At 44.3% G+C, this 14,750-nt stretch overlaps 1 protein-coding gene across 1 annotated transcript in view; it reads right to left on the bottom strand.

Annotated features, from left to right (window-relative positions):
* The window catches only part of nlrc5 (NLR family CARD domain containing 5), a 116,332-nt gene that overhangs the window by 89,254 nt on the left and 12,328 nt on the right, over positions 1–14,750 (bottom strand). The window contains exons 6-10 of the mRNA XM_033036468.1: positions 9,291–11,025; positions 5,349–5,432; positions 4,127–4,214; positions 3,960–4,093; positions 2,105–2,194 (exon numbers count right to left, since the gene is read on the bottom strand). Of these exons, the coding sequence (XP_032892359.1) occupies positions 2,105–2,194; positions 3,960–4,093; positions 4,127–4,214; positions 5,349–5,432; positions 9,291–11,025 (2,131 nt within the window). The remainder of the gene's footprint in view (positions 1–2,104; positions 2,195–3,959; positions 4,094–4,126; positions 4,215–5,348; positions 5,433–9,290; positions 11,026–14,750) is intronic.

Raw genomic sequence — 14,750 nt, 5'->3', positions numbered from 1 at the left:
GTATCTTTGGAGAACATAGATAGGTAGCATTTCGGGTCAGACCCCCTCTTCAGATGAGTCCATTCAGTTCAAACAAGAATTTTGGAGAATATTAACGCCTTTAGTTGCAGTGCGAGTACTTAATAATTTAACTACAACTTTAAAAGAGTCTAGTTATTCCCAACTACAGAGGACTATGCTCACAATGTCTTGCTTATGCCCCTGTCCCACTTAGGAAACCTGAACGGAAACCTCTGGAGACCTTGTGGAAAACCCCACCCAAGGTTTCCGTGCGGTTCCCGGAGGGTGCTGGAGGTTGCAGGTAGTGGAAGCACGTAGGGAGACTGACAAAAACCTCCGGGAACCGCACGGAAACCTTGGGTGGGGCACAAAGTCTCCAGAGGTTTCCGTTCATGTTTCCTAAGTGGGACAGGGGCATTAGCCTCCCCAGCAACACACTAGTTTCCTAAACCAGTATATAAATGTAACTCCAGCACCTCAGTAATTCAGGCCTCGACATGACAGCCTCCTTGTCCCTTGGAACTGAACATATTGTTCAGCACAATGAAAGACACAAAGTGCTGGAATAACTCAGCGGGTCAGGCAGCATCTCTGGGGAACATGGACGGTGATATTTCGGGTCGGGATTCTGAGTCTCTTTGTTAAACCAGTATCTGCAGTTCCTTTTGCCTCCCTATTGTTCAGCACCACATACCCAACGCTGATATGAAGTTACGTAACTATAAATTAACTTTAAAATGAGTATCCAGAACAACAGTATAATCTGTAACAACCATGTATTTTACATTAATCAGAGAAGTAGCAGATTATTTTTGTCAAAGAGGGCGCAGCAGCGGTAGAGTTGCTGCCTGAGTTATGCCCCTGTCCCACTTAGGAAATCTGTACAGAAACCTCTGGAGACTTTGCGCCCCACCCAAGGTTTCTGTGCGGTTCCCGGAGGTTGCAGGTGGTTGCCGGAGGTTGCAGGTAGTGGAAGCAGGTAGGGAGACTGACAAAAACCTCCGGGAACCGCACGGAAACCTTGGGTGGGGCGCAAAGTCTCCAGAGGTTTCCGTTCAGGTTTCCTAAGTGGGACAGGGGCATTACAGCACTTGCAGCGCCGGAGACCCGGGTTTGATCCTGACTACAGGTGCTGTCTGTACGGAGTTTGTATGTTCTCCCCGTGACCTGCGTGGGTTTTCCCGAGATTTTTGGTTTCCTCCCACACTCCAAGACTTACAGCTTTGTAGGCTAACTGGCTTGATATTAGTGTCAATTGTCCCTAGTGTGCGTAGGGTAGTGTTAATGTGCGAGGATCGCTGGTCGGTGCGGACTCGGTGGGCCGAAGGAAGTGTTTCCGCACTGGTTCCCTAAACTAAACTAAACAACTCGTCCCTTCCCAACCAAGCCACCCCATCCCCAGGTACTTTCCCCTGCAACCGCAGGAGATGCAACACCTGACCCTATACCTCCCCCCTCGAATCCATCCAAGGACCCCGACAGTCTTTTCAGATGAGGCAGAGGTTCACTTACACCTCCTCCAACCTCATCTACTGTTCCAGGTATAGACTCCTATATATCGGCGAGACCAAGAGCATGTTGAACACCTCCACTCAGTCCGCCTAAACCTACCTCATCTCCCGGTTGCTAAACTCCCCTTCCCATCCCACACTGACATTTCTGTCCTGGGCCTCCTCCATTGTCAGAGTGAGGCCCAGTGCAAATTGGAGGAACAGCAACTAATATTTCGCTTGGGCAGCTTACACCCCAACGGTATGAACATTGACTTTTCTAACTTCAAGTAACCCTTGCTTTCAGTCTCTCTCCATCCCCTCTCCTTCCCATTTCTCCAACCAGTCTTACTGTCTCCGACTTACCTGCAAACTAACAATGATCTATTCTACATTTGCCTTGATCTCCATTCCCTTTGTCCTGTTTTCACACCTTAAACTTCCTTATCTATAGGCTTCCTTATCTGTGTACCTCCCACTCCCCTGACATCAGTCTGAAGAAGGGTCTTGACCCGAAACGTCACCCATTCCTTCACTCCAGAGACACTGCCGGTCCCGCTGAATTACCCCGGCATTTTGTGTCTATCTTCAATTTAAACTAAAACCTCCCCTACCTGACTTGGATATCCAGGACGTTGGAGCAGGTCCTTAAAACATTTGCAATATGAAGAACACCCTCAATGCTGGAGTTATTGTAACCCAACCTGCAATAAAAGAAGCAGTTAAGCTACAACTTCAGAGTTGATATTTGTTACAAACGTATAAAAACAGTAGTGGAGGAGCAAATGATCCACTAAGACTCTCTACTAAATTGATAATTTCACATGCATATGCTCACGGACACACTTGTGCATTCTCACATTCACTTGCGCACGTACCTACACATGCACCAACTCACACACACAAATATTCATACACAGGCACGTACACGCCCTCACTCCCTACTGGGGGAAGTAATAAACAATAAATAAAGTTGAATTTAGGAAAGGTACAACCACTTGATTGTAGTTATTCAAATTCTAGGGGACCATAGTGATTGGAAGACACATCTCCCATTGTTATTAGGCAGAAAAATGGAGGCAGGTCAAACTGCAACACAACCAACAGGAAATATCAAAAGCAAAATACAGAATCTGCTCAGAATCTGACATAAGATCATGAAATGCTGGAAATACTCTGCAGCCTGAGGGTCAGAAAGAGATGGAAAACTAATAGAGTCGTAGAGTGATACAGTGTGGAAACAGGTCCTTCTGCCCAACTTGCCCACACCAGCCAACATGCCCCAGCCACACAAGTCCCACCTGCCTACGCTTGGTCCATATCCCTCCAAACTTGTCGTATCCATGTACCAATATTTCAAATTACACCTTGATTTGAAATGTTAGCTACATTGATGCTAAGAGACCTGCTGATCATTTCCAGCTTTTATGTTCACAAAGAAAGTGCTTTGAAATTTGGGTCCAGAGGAGGTTTATGTGCATGTGGGGGGATCTCATTGAAACGTACCAAATAGTGAAAGGCCTGATGTGAGGAGGATGTTTCCAGTAGTAGGAGAGTCTAGGACCAGAGGCCATAGCCTCAGAATAAAAGGATGTACCTTTAGAAAGGAGATAAGGAGGCATTTCTTTAGCTAGAGGGTTTTTATGTTAAAGCTATTTATTATTGTTATGTTTGTATTCTTTCTTATGTGCTGCATTGGCAAAAGGAATTTCACTACATCTAGGTGTATGTGACAATAAATCAACCTTTGAACCTTTGAATCAGTGGAATTCATTAACACAAACTGCTGTGGAAGCCAAGTAAATGGTTATTTTTAAGGCAGAGATTGACAGAGTCTTGCTTAGTACGGGAGTTAAGGGGAAAAGACGGGAGAATGGAGTTGAGAGGGAAAGATAGATCAGCCATGATGGAATGGCAGAGTAGACTTGATGGGCCGAATGGCCTAATTCTGCTCCTCTAAATCATCAACTTATGAACCCCAGAGGGTTGACCATCTTCTTCACTGTCTGCAACGCAATTAAAAAAATGTAAACGAGTGAGAGAGGGGTGGGCCACCCTCCTTGTCACCTCTTTATGTCGACTATCTCCCCTCTGCTCTTTAGTCCTGATGAAGACGCATTGATCCAGCAAATGAGAAAAAGTGGGTCTTCGTTGCCAATAAAACATGAACTTTGTGGGATCTTTCCAGATGGTCTTGACAGATGGCGCAGCGGTAGAGTTGCTGCCTTACAGCGTCAGAGACCCGGTTCAATCCTGACTACTGGTGCTGTCTGCACGGAGTCTGTACGTTCTCCCCTTGACCGCGTGGGCTTTCCCCCAGCCCTCCGGTTTCCCCCCCACACTCCAAAGACCACCAAGTTGGCAGGTTTCCCGCTGCACTTTGTTTTCCCCACCCAGGTGGCCGGATGGATGAGTTATGACAGCTTCATTCACCCACATGTAACGTGCAATCTTGAAAATGCCACTTACTCGACTTTTCTCAGGTTTCTCATTTCAGGAAGCACGTTAACGATCGCCTCTATCCCTGCTTCCTCCAGCTCATTATCATGCAAGCTGGAATTAAACAGAAGTAGGCAAGGGTGAGCACAATGGTGCCAAGCAGACTAAAGTTGAATAACTTGGTGTATTTGAGATACTCGCTTTATTTCTTCCAACTGCTGGCAGAACTGTAGTGCAGAAGACAAGAGGCTTGCTCCCTTCACACCAATGTTGCAAGATGTAAGGCTGGAATCACAAGTTTATTTTCCATTAGTACCTTCAAATTAAAGCTATAGTTTTGACCAAAGGTGACACCACTGCAATGGATAGATACTTTACTTTAGAAACTTCTATGTGAAGCAGGCACTGAACATTAGGCTCCATGGGACACCACCACAAAGTAAGCTTCACAAGCACTGCAGTTTCTGAATGCATGCCAACAAGATCCATGCATGGATTGAATGCAGTTCGTGGCCAATGCACTTGAACAGGCTCAAGCATGCGCAAGTGCTTCAAATGCATTAAGGCATGCAAACCACAGACTTCATGGAATTTGCAACAAGTTTCCAATTTTCCTTTACATTTGATGTTTATCAAGTACACAAAAGCATATGCCTAGAAATTGGATTGCACCCACTTTTGGCACACTAAATGTGTGTTCAGGTTAGCGCTAATGCTAAATGACAGGTTAAATTGGGCCACCCTTGCTATAGGACATCATTGTCAAGCTTTTAAGGAGACAGTAAAACCAAGTATTCCCTTTTCATAAGTGCTGATGCTTATTAGACGGAGAGCAGCGATGACAATTGTATGGTGAAACGGCAGATAAGGAGTGAGAAGGGAGGGGAATGCTGGATAGCAAGTAGCTCCTAGGTCTTGGGAGGGCATCTCATCCCAAAGACAGAGCTTGTGATCTTGTGCCCTCACAGACCAAAGGATCTGTAAACTGCAGACAGCAGTCCACAGATGCAACAACCTGCTGTGATATTTTATGGAAATAAATATTACAGGGAAACATTTTCCACACATAAACTCAAAATAGCCAGGTGAATGAATGCCAAATGACATGCTCTCCACTACATTCAGTGTAATGTACACCTTGTTGAACTATGATCTAACTTCTGCGGTTAAGCAAATCATCCGTGCTTGGTAATTTGATTGGTAATAAGGAAATAAAATGAAGTGCTCAATCCAGTTCACTGAAAGGCTGTACTTCCTTTGGAAACACATGCAAATGTGCCCAAAAGCACGTGATATGTTACTAAGGCATAAAATATGGGTGCATATTGATGTCATCTACTCCCATATCCAAGCTGCAGTTCTATGCAATCCAATTTCTTTGTCAACAATTATAAAATGATAATGTTAGTCAATTCTTACATTAGCTTCTTCAAGCCGCTGATTTGGGGAATAACTTCAGATAAAGTTTGAGCAAATTTGTCTCCATATTTTCTGCATTTGAACCTACAATTGAAAAGATATTTTAATACATTTTTGTACAGGTTTATAAATACATACAATATTATCCTCCGAACTTGATACAATCACAGAATTTGCTGTTCCTCACTGGAATGCCAAGGATAAAAATTTAGGAAAGCACATTCTTCACCGGTTCACCCTAGACACAGGTGGACACAACTGTTGGATCGGGCAAGGTGGTGGGATGGATGGGTGGGGACGCAGTGGTTGATGAGAAAGGAGTAGAGAGGAATTACTCGACTCGTATGGTTCAGGTTGAGATTTCAGATCACGTATGTTTTAAATATGAATAGTAATTTCCTTACAGATAGTAGCTTTGTGACATGTACTTAAAACAGACGTATAATATCATAAGGAATCTAGCAGATGAAGGATGAAATCAGACTGTCAGTGCACCAAGGCTGTCTGGGAGGCTGGAGTTAATGAGCGCCTTCACCAGTCTCTCAAAGTATTTCATGATGATGGATGCCAGAGTCACTAGGCAGCAGTCACTAAGGCATGCTACCTTGCTTTTCTTTGGCACCAGTATGATAGTGGTCTACATAAAGCAGGTGGGTACATCAGAATGGAGTAGAGAGAGGTTGAAGATGTTTGTGAATACACATGCCCGCTGATCCACACAGGCCCTGAGGGCACGGCTGGGGACTCGATCCAGGCCAGTTGTTTTTCACGGGTTCACTCTCAGGAAGGCTGATCTGACACCTGTGACAGTGACCATTGGTACAGGCACATCCGAAGCTATTGCCACAGATAACATCATTCCACCAACCCTCTGTTCAAAGCGAGCATAGTTTCATTGACCTGGTCGTGAGGGCCACCAAGTGGCCAGCAATACTGACCAACTTCACTTTGTAGCCCATTATAGCATGCAAGCCACACCAGAATTGACGACTGTATATCTTGCATAGAGTTTGGCCTGAGGCAGCTCTCAGGACTCCATCAATCCTGGTCTTAGCAGACCAATAGCAAAAAAGTTACAAAGTGCTGGAGTAACTTGGTGAGCCAGGTAATATCCATGAAGAACAAAGATAGTGATGTTTCAGGTCAGGGCCCTTCTCCAGACTCAAGACTCTGAAGAACAGTCCTGACCCGAAACCCATGTTTTCCAGGGATGTTGCCTGACCTACTCCAGAACTTTGTGTCTTTTTTTTTCCGAAGCAGCATCTGCAGTTCCTTGTTTCTACCATAAAACAGAAATCCATGTTGTCCAGAAATCTTGCCTTCTTCTTTCTTCCTTGCATACCATTTATCTGCCCAAAGATCCAGCTATTCTCAATGCCGTGAGCTGTAGTGTGGCTGAAATGCTCTTATGTTGTTGTGAAGCAACTCGTTCAACAACACCGGAATTAGGCAGCAGAGAGAGGAAAGTGATGGGCATGGCATGCTATTGTTCTGGCATGGCATGCTAGCTGGTGTTCTGCCCAGTGACTCTTTGAAAGAAAAATTAACGGTAATTTCCTTAAAGATAGTAGCTTTGTGAAATGTACCTAAAAAATCAATATAAACCAAAAATGAAAAGGTAAAAAGTTAAAGATGGGAGGGAGTAAATTTCATATGACGTTATACCACAAATAGCAACTATTGGGTTGGAGAGCAAGTAAAATGTGGGGACATTCCAACTAAATGCGAACCCCAGTCTGTTAGGCTAATATTATGCAGCAGGTTTTCGCTTTAAAAGTTTCATTTTGTTTTGAGTAAAGACTTCTAAAGTTTACCAGGGCCTGCTGTCTCCTGCCCTTCCTAGCTCTCCCTCAGCCCTCGGGCTCCTCCTCCTCCTTTTTCCTTTCTTCTCCCCGCCCCCCCCATCCACCATCAGTCTAAATAAGGGTTTTGGCCTGAAACGTTGTCTATTTCCTTCGCTCCATAGATGCTGTTGCACCCGCAGAGTTTCTCCAGCATTTTTGTGTACCTAAAGTTTACTGATCACTGACCTGCTGTACATAACGGAGAGTTGGACCACCTACAGTTGGCACTTCAAAGCATTGGAGAAGTATCACCAATACAGTGTCTGCAAAATCCTCCAAATCCATAGGCAGGATCAACAAACCAATGTCAACAACTTCCCACAAGCCAACACCGCCAGCATTGAGGCCTTAAGCATACCCGGCCTATTTCATCGGATAGACCAACAGACACAATACTCATCCAGAAAGATGTCAATAGAGAAGAAAGTAAAACCCTCCAAGGATGTTCTCAAAGACTTGAAAAAGTGCAGAATTCATTCCTGTCGTTCATTGCAAGGACTGGGGTCAAGGAAAGAGCGTTCACGTCGCGGCCCTGTTTCCACCAATCTTTCCACCACCACGCACAAGAAGCAACAAGACAGACACCATTGTATGCAGATGCCGAGAAGTGTGTTCAGCTCCGACTGAACAACTTCTAATCTTGTGTGTGGGCTCGATAAGAAGAAGGATTGCAAGGACTCAAAATGCAGGACAAACATTAAGAAAGGCACAGAGAATCTCAGGTTATTAGAAGATACGTCATGAAACAGCCCCTTCGGCTCATTGAGTCCATCAATCACACGTTCACACTAGGTCTATGTTATCCTACTTTCTCAATCCCTCATCAGGAGCATCTGGTCATCAGCATTAAGAGTGACTTTCTGCACCAAGAGAGAGTTGGAACGTGAGGGAGTGGTGCACGTGAAAGGAGGAATTGCGTCCGGATGGGACAGTGTTGAGGGAACCGGTGGACGGAGGGAAGAGTGGGCCCAATGACGTCACTCTGCTGAGGGAGCACAGGGAGGACAATATGATAAAAGCAGTCTTTGTAAATAACCTTAACCTCTGTGTCACAATCCTCTCCACAGATTTCAGGGAAGTGGAAAGAATGGGTAATGAGAGTTGAGTGAAAAGTGGAAGGGATCTGACTGGCATTTTACGATGGTTTTGATGTGCGTATAAAAAGCTAAAGGAAAGCCCCAGCCGGAGGTCAAGGACAGGGAAACCTACCATCTGAAAAAGTTGTCTCACACGGCAAACTGCACATCACTGAATCTGGTACTTGGGGTCTCTAACGTTCTATACAATTTGGCATGGGGTGGCAATGAAAAGGATCCCAGAGCCTGTGTAAACTTCCCCTTCAATTGCCTTGGCTATAGTTCTTTTAAGGTGTTGTAACACTGGCCATTCACCGACACCAGAAATCCAGAATGAATGCCAGGTCCTTCTTATAGTTTCGATCCAGGGTCACGCTGGGCGTGTAGGGCAGCACTGTGGCGCAGCGGTAGAGTTGCTGCCTTACAGTGCCAGAGACCTGGGTTGGATCCTGACTACGGGTGCTGTCTGTACAGAGTTTCTACGTTCTCCCTGTGACTGCGTGGTTTTTCTCCGGGTGCTCAGGTTTCCTCCCACAGACGTGCAGATTAGCAGGTTAATTGGTTTGTGTAAATTGTCCCCAGGGCGTAGGATAGAACTGGTGTACGGGTGATCGCTGGTCAGCATCGACTCGGTGTTTCCACGCTGTATCTCTAAACGTAACACAGACCCGAGACTAGATTCAGCTCCAAACTAGGAGGGTAATCCACGAGAAATTCGTCCATCTTAATGGTAGCATTGAACACACGGCCAACAAGGAGATAAATTCAGAGCAGAATTGCTGTTTGCCATTCTGTCGGCCTGCTGCCCTGTACGGTGGCAGGCAGTAGACTGTTTGGAGAACATTTGTAACTTTGTTGGTGCCAAAACATGACGACACTTGTGTACAGCCTAGGTGAGGTCCTCTATATGATTTTACTGGGTTGTGTGCAAAACAAAGCATTTCATTGACCTTAGGTACACGTGACAACAAAGTATCATTGAACTATAAAAACCGTGCTGCAGGTTGCATGCATTTACTTACACTAATATTTCTAAGTTCTTGCAAGTGCCCAAGACAGAGACACATTCTAGATCCAGGGCACAGCCTCCAATATCCACAGAGGCGGAGCTGGTTCCGCTATCTATAATGAAAGTTAGGGCGGTCATGTCCACTGGCGTGAGCCTGAAGTTGCGCAGCTCGAACTTGTACCTTAACTGTGTGGCAATGTCACGTGCCAGCTCATGGTCCTGTGTCTCGTACACACAGTGGCATAGCTCAATTATTTTTGGCCCCGTTAGGTTGGTGGTGGCCAACTTGCGCAGGTTCAGCAAGATAGCCTTCTGCTTTTCTTGTACCCACGTTTCATTCTTGTTTGCCAGGACGCTGAGGAACTGCTTGCACCTTTTCGAAGCCAAGCCAGACAGGAACACGTGGACAGCATCCGTAAACTCATGCTTCACGTCGATCTTCCATGCCCATTTTGATTTGAGGAAAAGCCTGCTTTTCAACATTTGGTGCGTCGTCTGGCTGTCGATGAGATGGTGAAGTGCGGCGAGGAACTCCTGAAGTGTCAGGTGGACGAAGGCGTATCCGATCTCTTGGTTATGGTCAATAGTTTTCACCTCGAAAGTGGAAAGAAATCCAAATGAGGAAGCAAACTTGGAGACCTTTTCAGAAAGTAGATCTTTTAAATAAAACAAATACTTACTCTCCCGGAGTCCTTTTACAGCAAGGTTGCACAAACCATGAATCTCATCCCTGTATTTGTTGAGCAGCAAGTTTTCATCATGGCCCGGGGCCTCTGTAACCTTGGCACCTTTGCTTAAAAATACTGTGAGCATCTTGATGTAGTATTGAGTCATTGTATGAGGTAGCTTGGGTTCCAAGTGACTTTGAGATAACAAGTGTTCAAGACTCAGGAAGACAACCCAGCATAAGACAGGGATGTAGCACATGTTTAAAATGTTCCTATTCTTTTCCAAGTGTGATATGGCCTTACAACGGTGCTCAGTGCTTTCAAAGAAATGGCTGGCATATTCTTCAATCTTATATTGGTTAAACCCCGAGACTTCCCCCACATAACCCACACCATCCAAAGGCAAGCAGAGGATGTCTTTGGGCCTGGAAGTGATCAGAACTGTACATCCAGGGAGCATCGTCCCGTTAAACAAGCTGGAAAATAATTGTCCCACTGACAGTAGTGCATTGGGATCGCTGGAAACAGCGGAGGTGCAGACAGAAGATTTCCACGCAAACTCATCAAATCCATCGAAAATAATTAAAACCTGCTGTGGGTTTCCTACTATATATCTAAACACAGCATGGGCGTTCCTTTCTGGTTTGAGAAACAAGTCGAATAACATGGTCCTCAGGTCAATGTTCTTATTGATTAAGTTCAGTTGACGAAACTCAAACAAGAATACATACTGGAACTGGCTGACAGCTCCTTTAGTCCACTCATAACAAATTTTGTGTACCAACTTGGTCTTCCCAGTTCCCGCTTTTCCAAGTAGGATATTGATCTTGCAAGTTGTAATGCGATTTTTGTTGAGAAACTCTGCTAGGTTTGCAAGGATGTCCTCATTCTCCTCAACCCCAGGTGAACTAAGCACATCGTCCCGGCTGGCGTCGATTCTCTCCTTGAGTTTGTTCATGCTTAGACTCCGTAACGTCTGGGCAACGGTTACTTGTTTCATTTTCTCTTCCTTTGAGGCACTGGCTACGTATTTCTGGGAGATGGTCTGTATCATAAATGCTCTGTAGTCCTCTGCAGAATCTGTCAATGAAAAACAAGATGAGTTTTAGTGCTCAATGGCTGAGAAATTGGCCCATGGTTATGAAAATACTTATCCATGATGTTCAACTGATTGAGTAAATGTGAATGATGTACCAGCAAGCAGAAAACCTCGAGTAATCAAATCCCGTTTGTTTTTTGAAAGCTAACAATCTCTACGTGGGAAATCAAACCACGTAGAGATTGTTAAAGATAGAGGTTGCAGGTACAATTGCAACCTTTAAGAAGTGTGGATAGGACAGGGTTTGAGGGATATGGGCCATAGGCAGGCAGGTGGGACTAGTGTAGATGAGACATGGTGGTTGTTGTGGGCAAGATGGGCCGAAGGGCCTATTTCCATGCTGTAACACACTATGACTATGATTTGAACAAGATGATTGTTTCAAATGTTATTTCATCTTTTCCCCTGGCTGCAACTCTCCTTAAAAGTTACATTTCTGTGCTAGAAATTGGCTTTTTTTTTCCCGCTCACGAATCTCCATTTACAGTGGGGGTAAATCCCTAGAAATTACTCCTCTGAGCAATTTACTCCTGATGAACATATCCTGGAACTAATTTTGGTGTTTTAATGACTGCATCTTTGCAAGAGAACATCCGAGTTGGATGATAGACACAAAAAGCTGGAGCAACTCAACGTCTCTGGAGAAAAGGAATAATTGACTTTTCGGGTCAAGACCCTTCTTCAGCCTGGATGGTCTGGGTCTGGTTAGAAGGGTCTCGACCTGAAACATCACCTATTCCTTTTCTCCAGAGAGACCCATTGAGTTACTCCAGCATTTTGTGCCTGTCATCAGTATAAAGCAGCAATTGTAGTTCCTGCCAACAAATCCGAGTTGGATGGATGGGTATGTAGCACACCACAGGTGGGATAAATGCAAGAAAGTGACTTTGTTGACAATTTTGTAATTGTCTTGCATCACCCAGATTGGCAATATTCTAGTGTTAATCATGGAAGACACTTGCATGCTACTGGTTTGCCCCAAATGCAGGATAAGATCTTTTCCCCATCTCATGAATACTTCCACAGATTAGTATTCTTGTGGTATAGGATACTAATTCTGGGAGCTGGGAATTCGTTTAACACACCAGGAAACTTAGTTATAACAACGAGAGATGCAATTTCCACAGCTCTACAAGGCTTGTTGTTGGTAAATCCTGCCTTGTTCCTCTTCTTCTCAACAATGGAAACTTGTAAATGCTTATGTGTCTTCTTGTGTACATATGCTGTCACTATCACATGTTGTTTGCCATTTAATGCAGGCCTGCTCAGATTACAAGTTGAATAATGCACCCGTCTGACACCAAAATATATTGTGCCTCAAGCGGTATAAACCTGCTGATTCACATGACATCATTACAATACCGTGTGTCACAAATTTATCAGGCAAATATTAAAATGCAAACTGAGCTACAGTCAGTAAATGCTGGCAATACTCAACAGGGCAAGCCTTCTCCACCTTCTCTTGGCAAACTTCCCCACCACTTGTCTCAGTCTCTCCTGGTCTTCCTCGATTACAGACATTCCCCTTTGGACTTTCCACCCCTCCCCAACACTGCAACTTAAAAGTTTTTGATCTGTAATGTTGAAGAAAAGTCAACAGCATGAAAGGTTAACTCTATTTCTTCCTCCACAGATGCTGCCTGACTTGCTGGGTATTTCCAACATTTTCTCTTTTTATGCAATGTTCTCCATATGGTTAACTCTTACCTTATCACGCATCATCAGCTCTCCAAAGTTTCACTTCTCACTTTGTTTCCTCCAGACCTAACCATTATAATGCTAGATGATCAGCTAGATGATCTCCCTCTTTCTGGCTACGGTGAACTCAGCCATCCCAATCCTAACTTGTTCCACTTCATTCTGCCATCACTGTTGTGTATGCTGACAGAAGATAAAAGTGCTGTAGTAACTCAACGGGTCAGGCAGCATCTCAGGAGAAAAAGATGGGTGTCGTTTCGGGTCTGGACCCTTCTTCAGACTCAAGTCAGAAGAAGTGTCCTATCACCCATCCTTTCTCCAGAGAGGCCGTCTGAACAGCTGAGTTACTCCAGCACTTTGTGCCTATCTTTGACATAAACCAGCATCTGCAGTTCTTTGTTTCTATACTATGTTCGCTGACATACTGGTTAATTGACCCTTCCGTTTTAAAATCATAACCCTTTAATCTCTCCCATCTGTATTACCATTTCTGATATGGAATTCAGGACTATTGTTAATATTTAAGAATGTTTATTGGACTGTGCCCTCAGCTGCCCAGATCCAAGCTCTGGAATTCATTTCCAAAATCTCCTGCTTTCCTTTCCGTCTCTAAGACACTGGTCAAACTGTTTCACTTTGACCAAGCCTCTGGTTATCTGCGCCAACATCACCTCATGTGGCACGGAGTTATTTGGTAACACCACAGTCATGTGCCTTGCAATGTTTTGTTCTTGTTAAAAACATGATATTAATGCGATTAATTGTTAATTATTGGATTGTCTCTCCACCTAGATTATCTCAAGATAAACTCAGATTAAGAAGATCCACTAAAACCAACTTCGATTTAGCATTGAAATAACGTGTGTACACCTGACCCCACCTCAGGATGCAGGGATGCAGAGTGAGATTGGATTGCACTCTGTGAACCAACTAGTCTCAAAGCTATGGCACAATCTATACTTTCGAAAAGGATCAGAAATAGCAAGCAGCGTTGACTCAATCTGTGCTGCAGGTTTGTGCATTCTATCTTAAGACAGTTCATCCTAACCTGATTGCTGGTTACTGGCCGTCCCCCTGGGTTATGAGCCCCCCCACTTATGGACACCCCTACATACAAGAGAGCTCCCAGAATATTATTAAACTCCAACAGGAATACATAGGTTAAGGGGGGACTTGACAGAGGTCTTTAAAATGATGAGAGGGATAGACAGAGTTGGCATGGATAAGCTTTTCCCATTGAGAGTAGGGAAGATTCAAACAAGAGGACATGACTTGAGAGTTAAGGGATAGAAGTTTAGGGGTAACATGAGGGGGAACTTCTTTACTCAGAGAGTGGTAGCTGTGTGGAATGAGCTTCCAGTGGAAGTGGTGGAGGCAGGTTCGATTTTATCATTTAAAAATAAATTGGATAGGTATATGGACGGGAAAGGAATGGAGGGTTATGGTCTGAGTGCAGGTAGATGGGACGAGGGGAAAATAAGTGTTCGGCACGGACTTGAAGGGCCGAGATGGCCTGTTTCCGTGCTGTAATTGTTATATGTTATATATATGTTATATGTTATATGCTCATTCTTACTTGCACTAAACATTATTCCCTCATCCTGTATCTGTACACTGTAAATGGCTCGATTGTAATCATGTATTGCCTTTCCGCTGATCGGTTAAACTTCACTGAACTGAACTCTTACAAATGGCAAAACTAATTTCCTCACATTCGTTAACTTGTATTCTCTAGATATTGGATCTTCTTTGACTGAAAACAATTTCTTCATATTACTATAGTAAAGCATTTTATTTAATTTCGAATTCATCTATTAAAACTCCTCTAAACCTTCTTGACTCTGAACAACCCAATTTCCCCATGCACTGGGATGACTTCTCCTGATAGCAGCCTGGTAAGCACTTTACAAGGTTCCGACATCCATCTTAAAGTGCGGTGACCAGAATTAGGTGGCGTCCTCCAGCTGAGGCCTAAACTGGTGCTTTGTAAATGTAAAGCATCATTTCC

This window comes from Amblyraja radiata, chromosome 17, assembly GCF_010909765.2.
Source record: "Amblyraja radiata isolate CabotCenter1 chromosome 17, sAmbRad1.1.pri, whole genome shotgun sequence".
In the NCBI taxonomy this organism is placed as follows: Eukaryota; Metazoa; Chordata; class Chondrichthyes; order Rajiformes; family Rajidae; genus Amblyraja; species Amblyraja radiata.
Note: the sequence above shows the minus strand (reverse complement) of the source record. Positions and strands in the feature narration are given on the sequence as shown.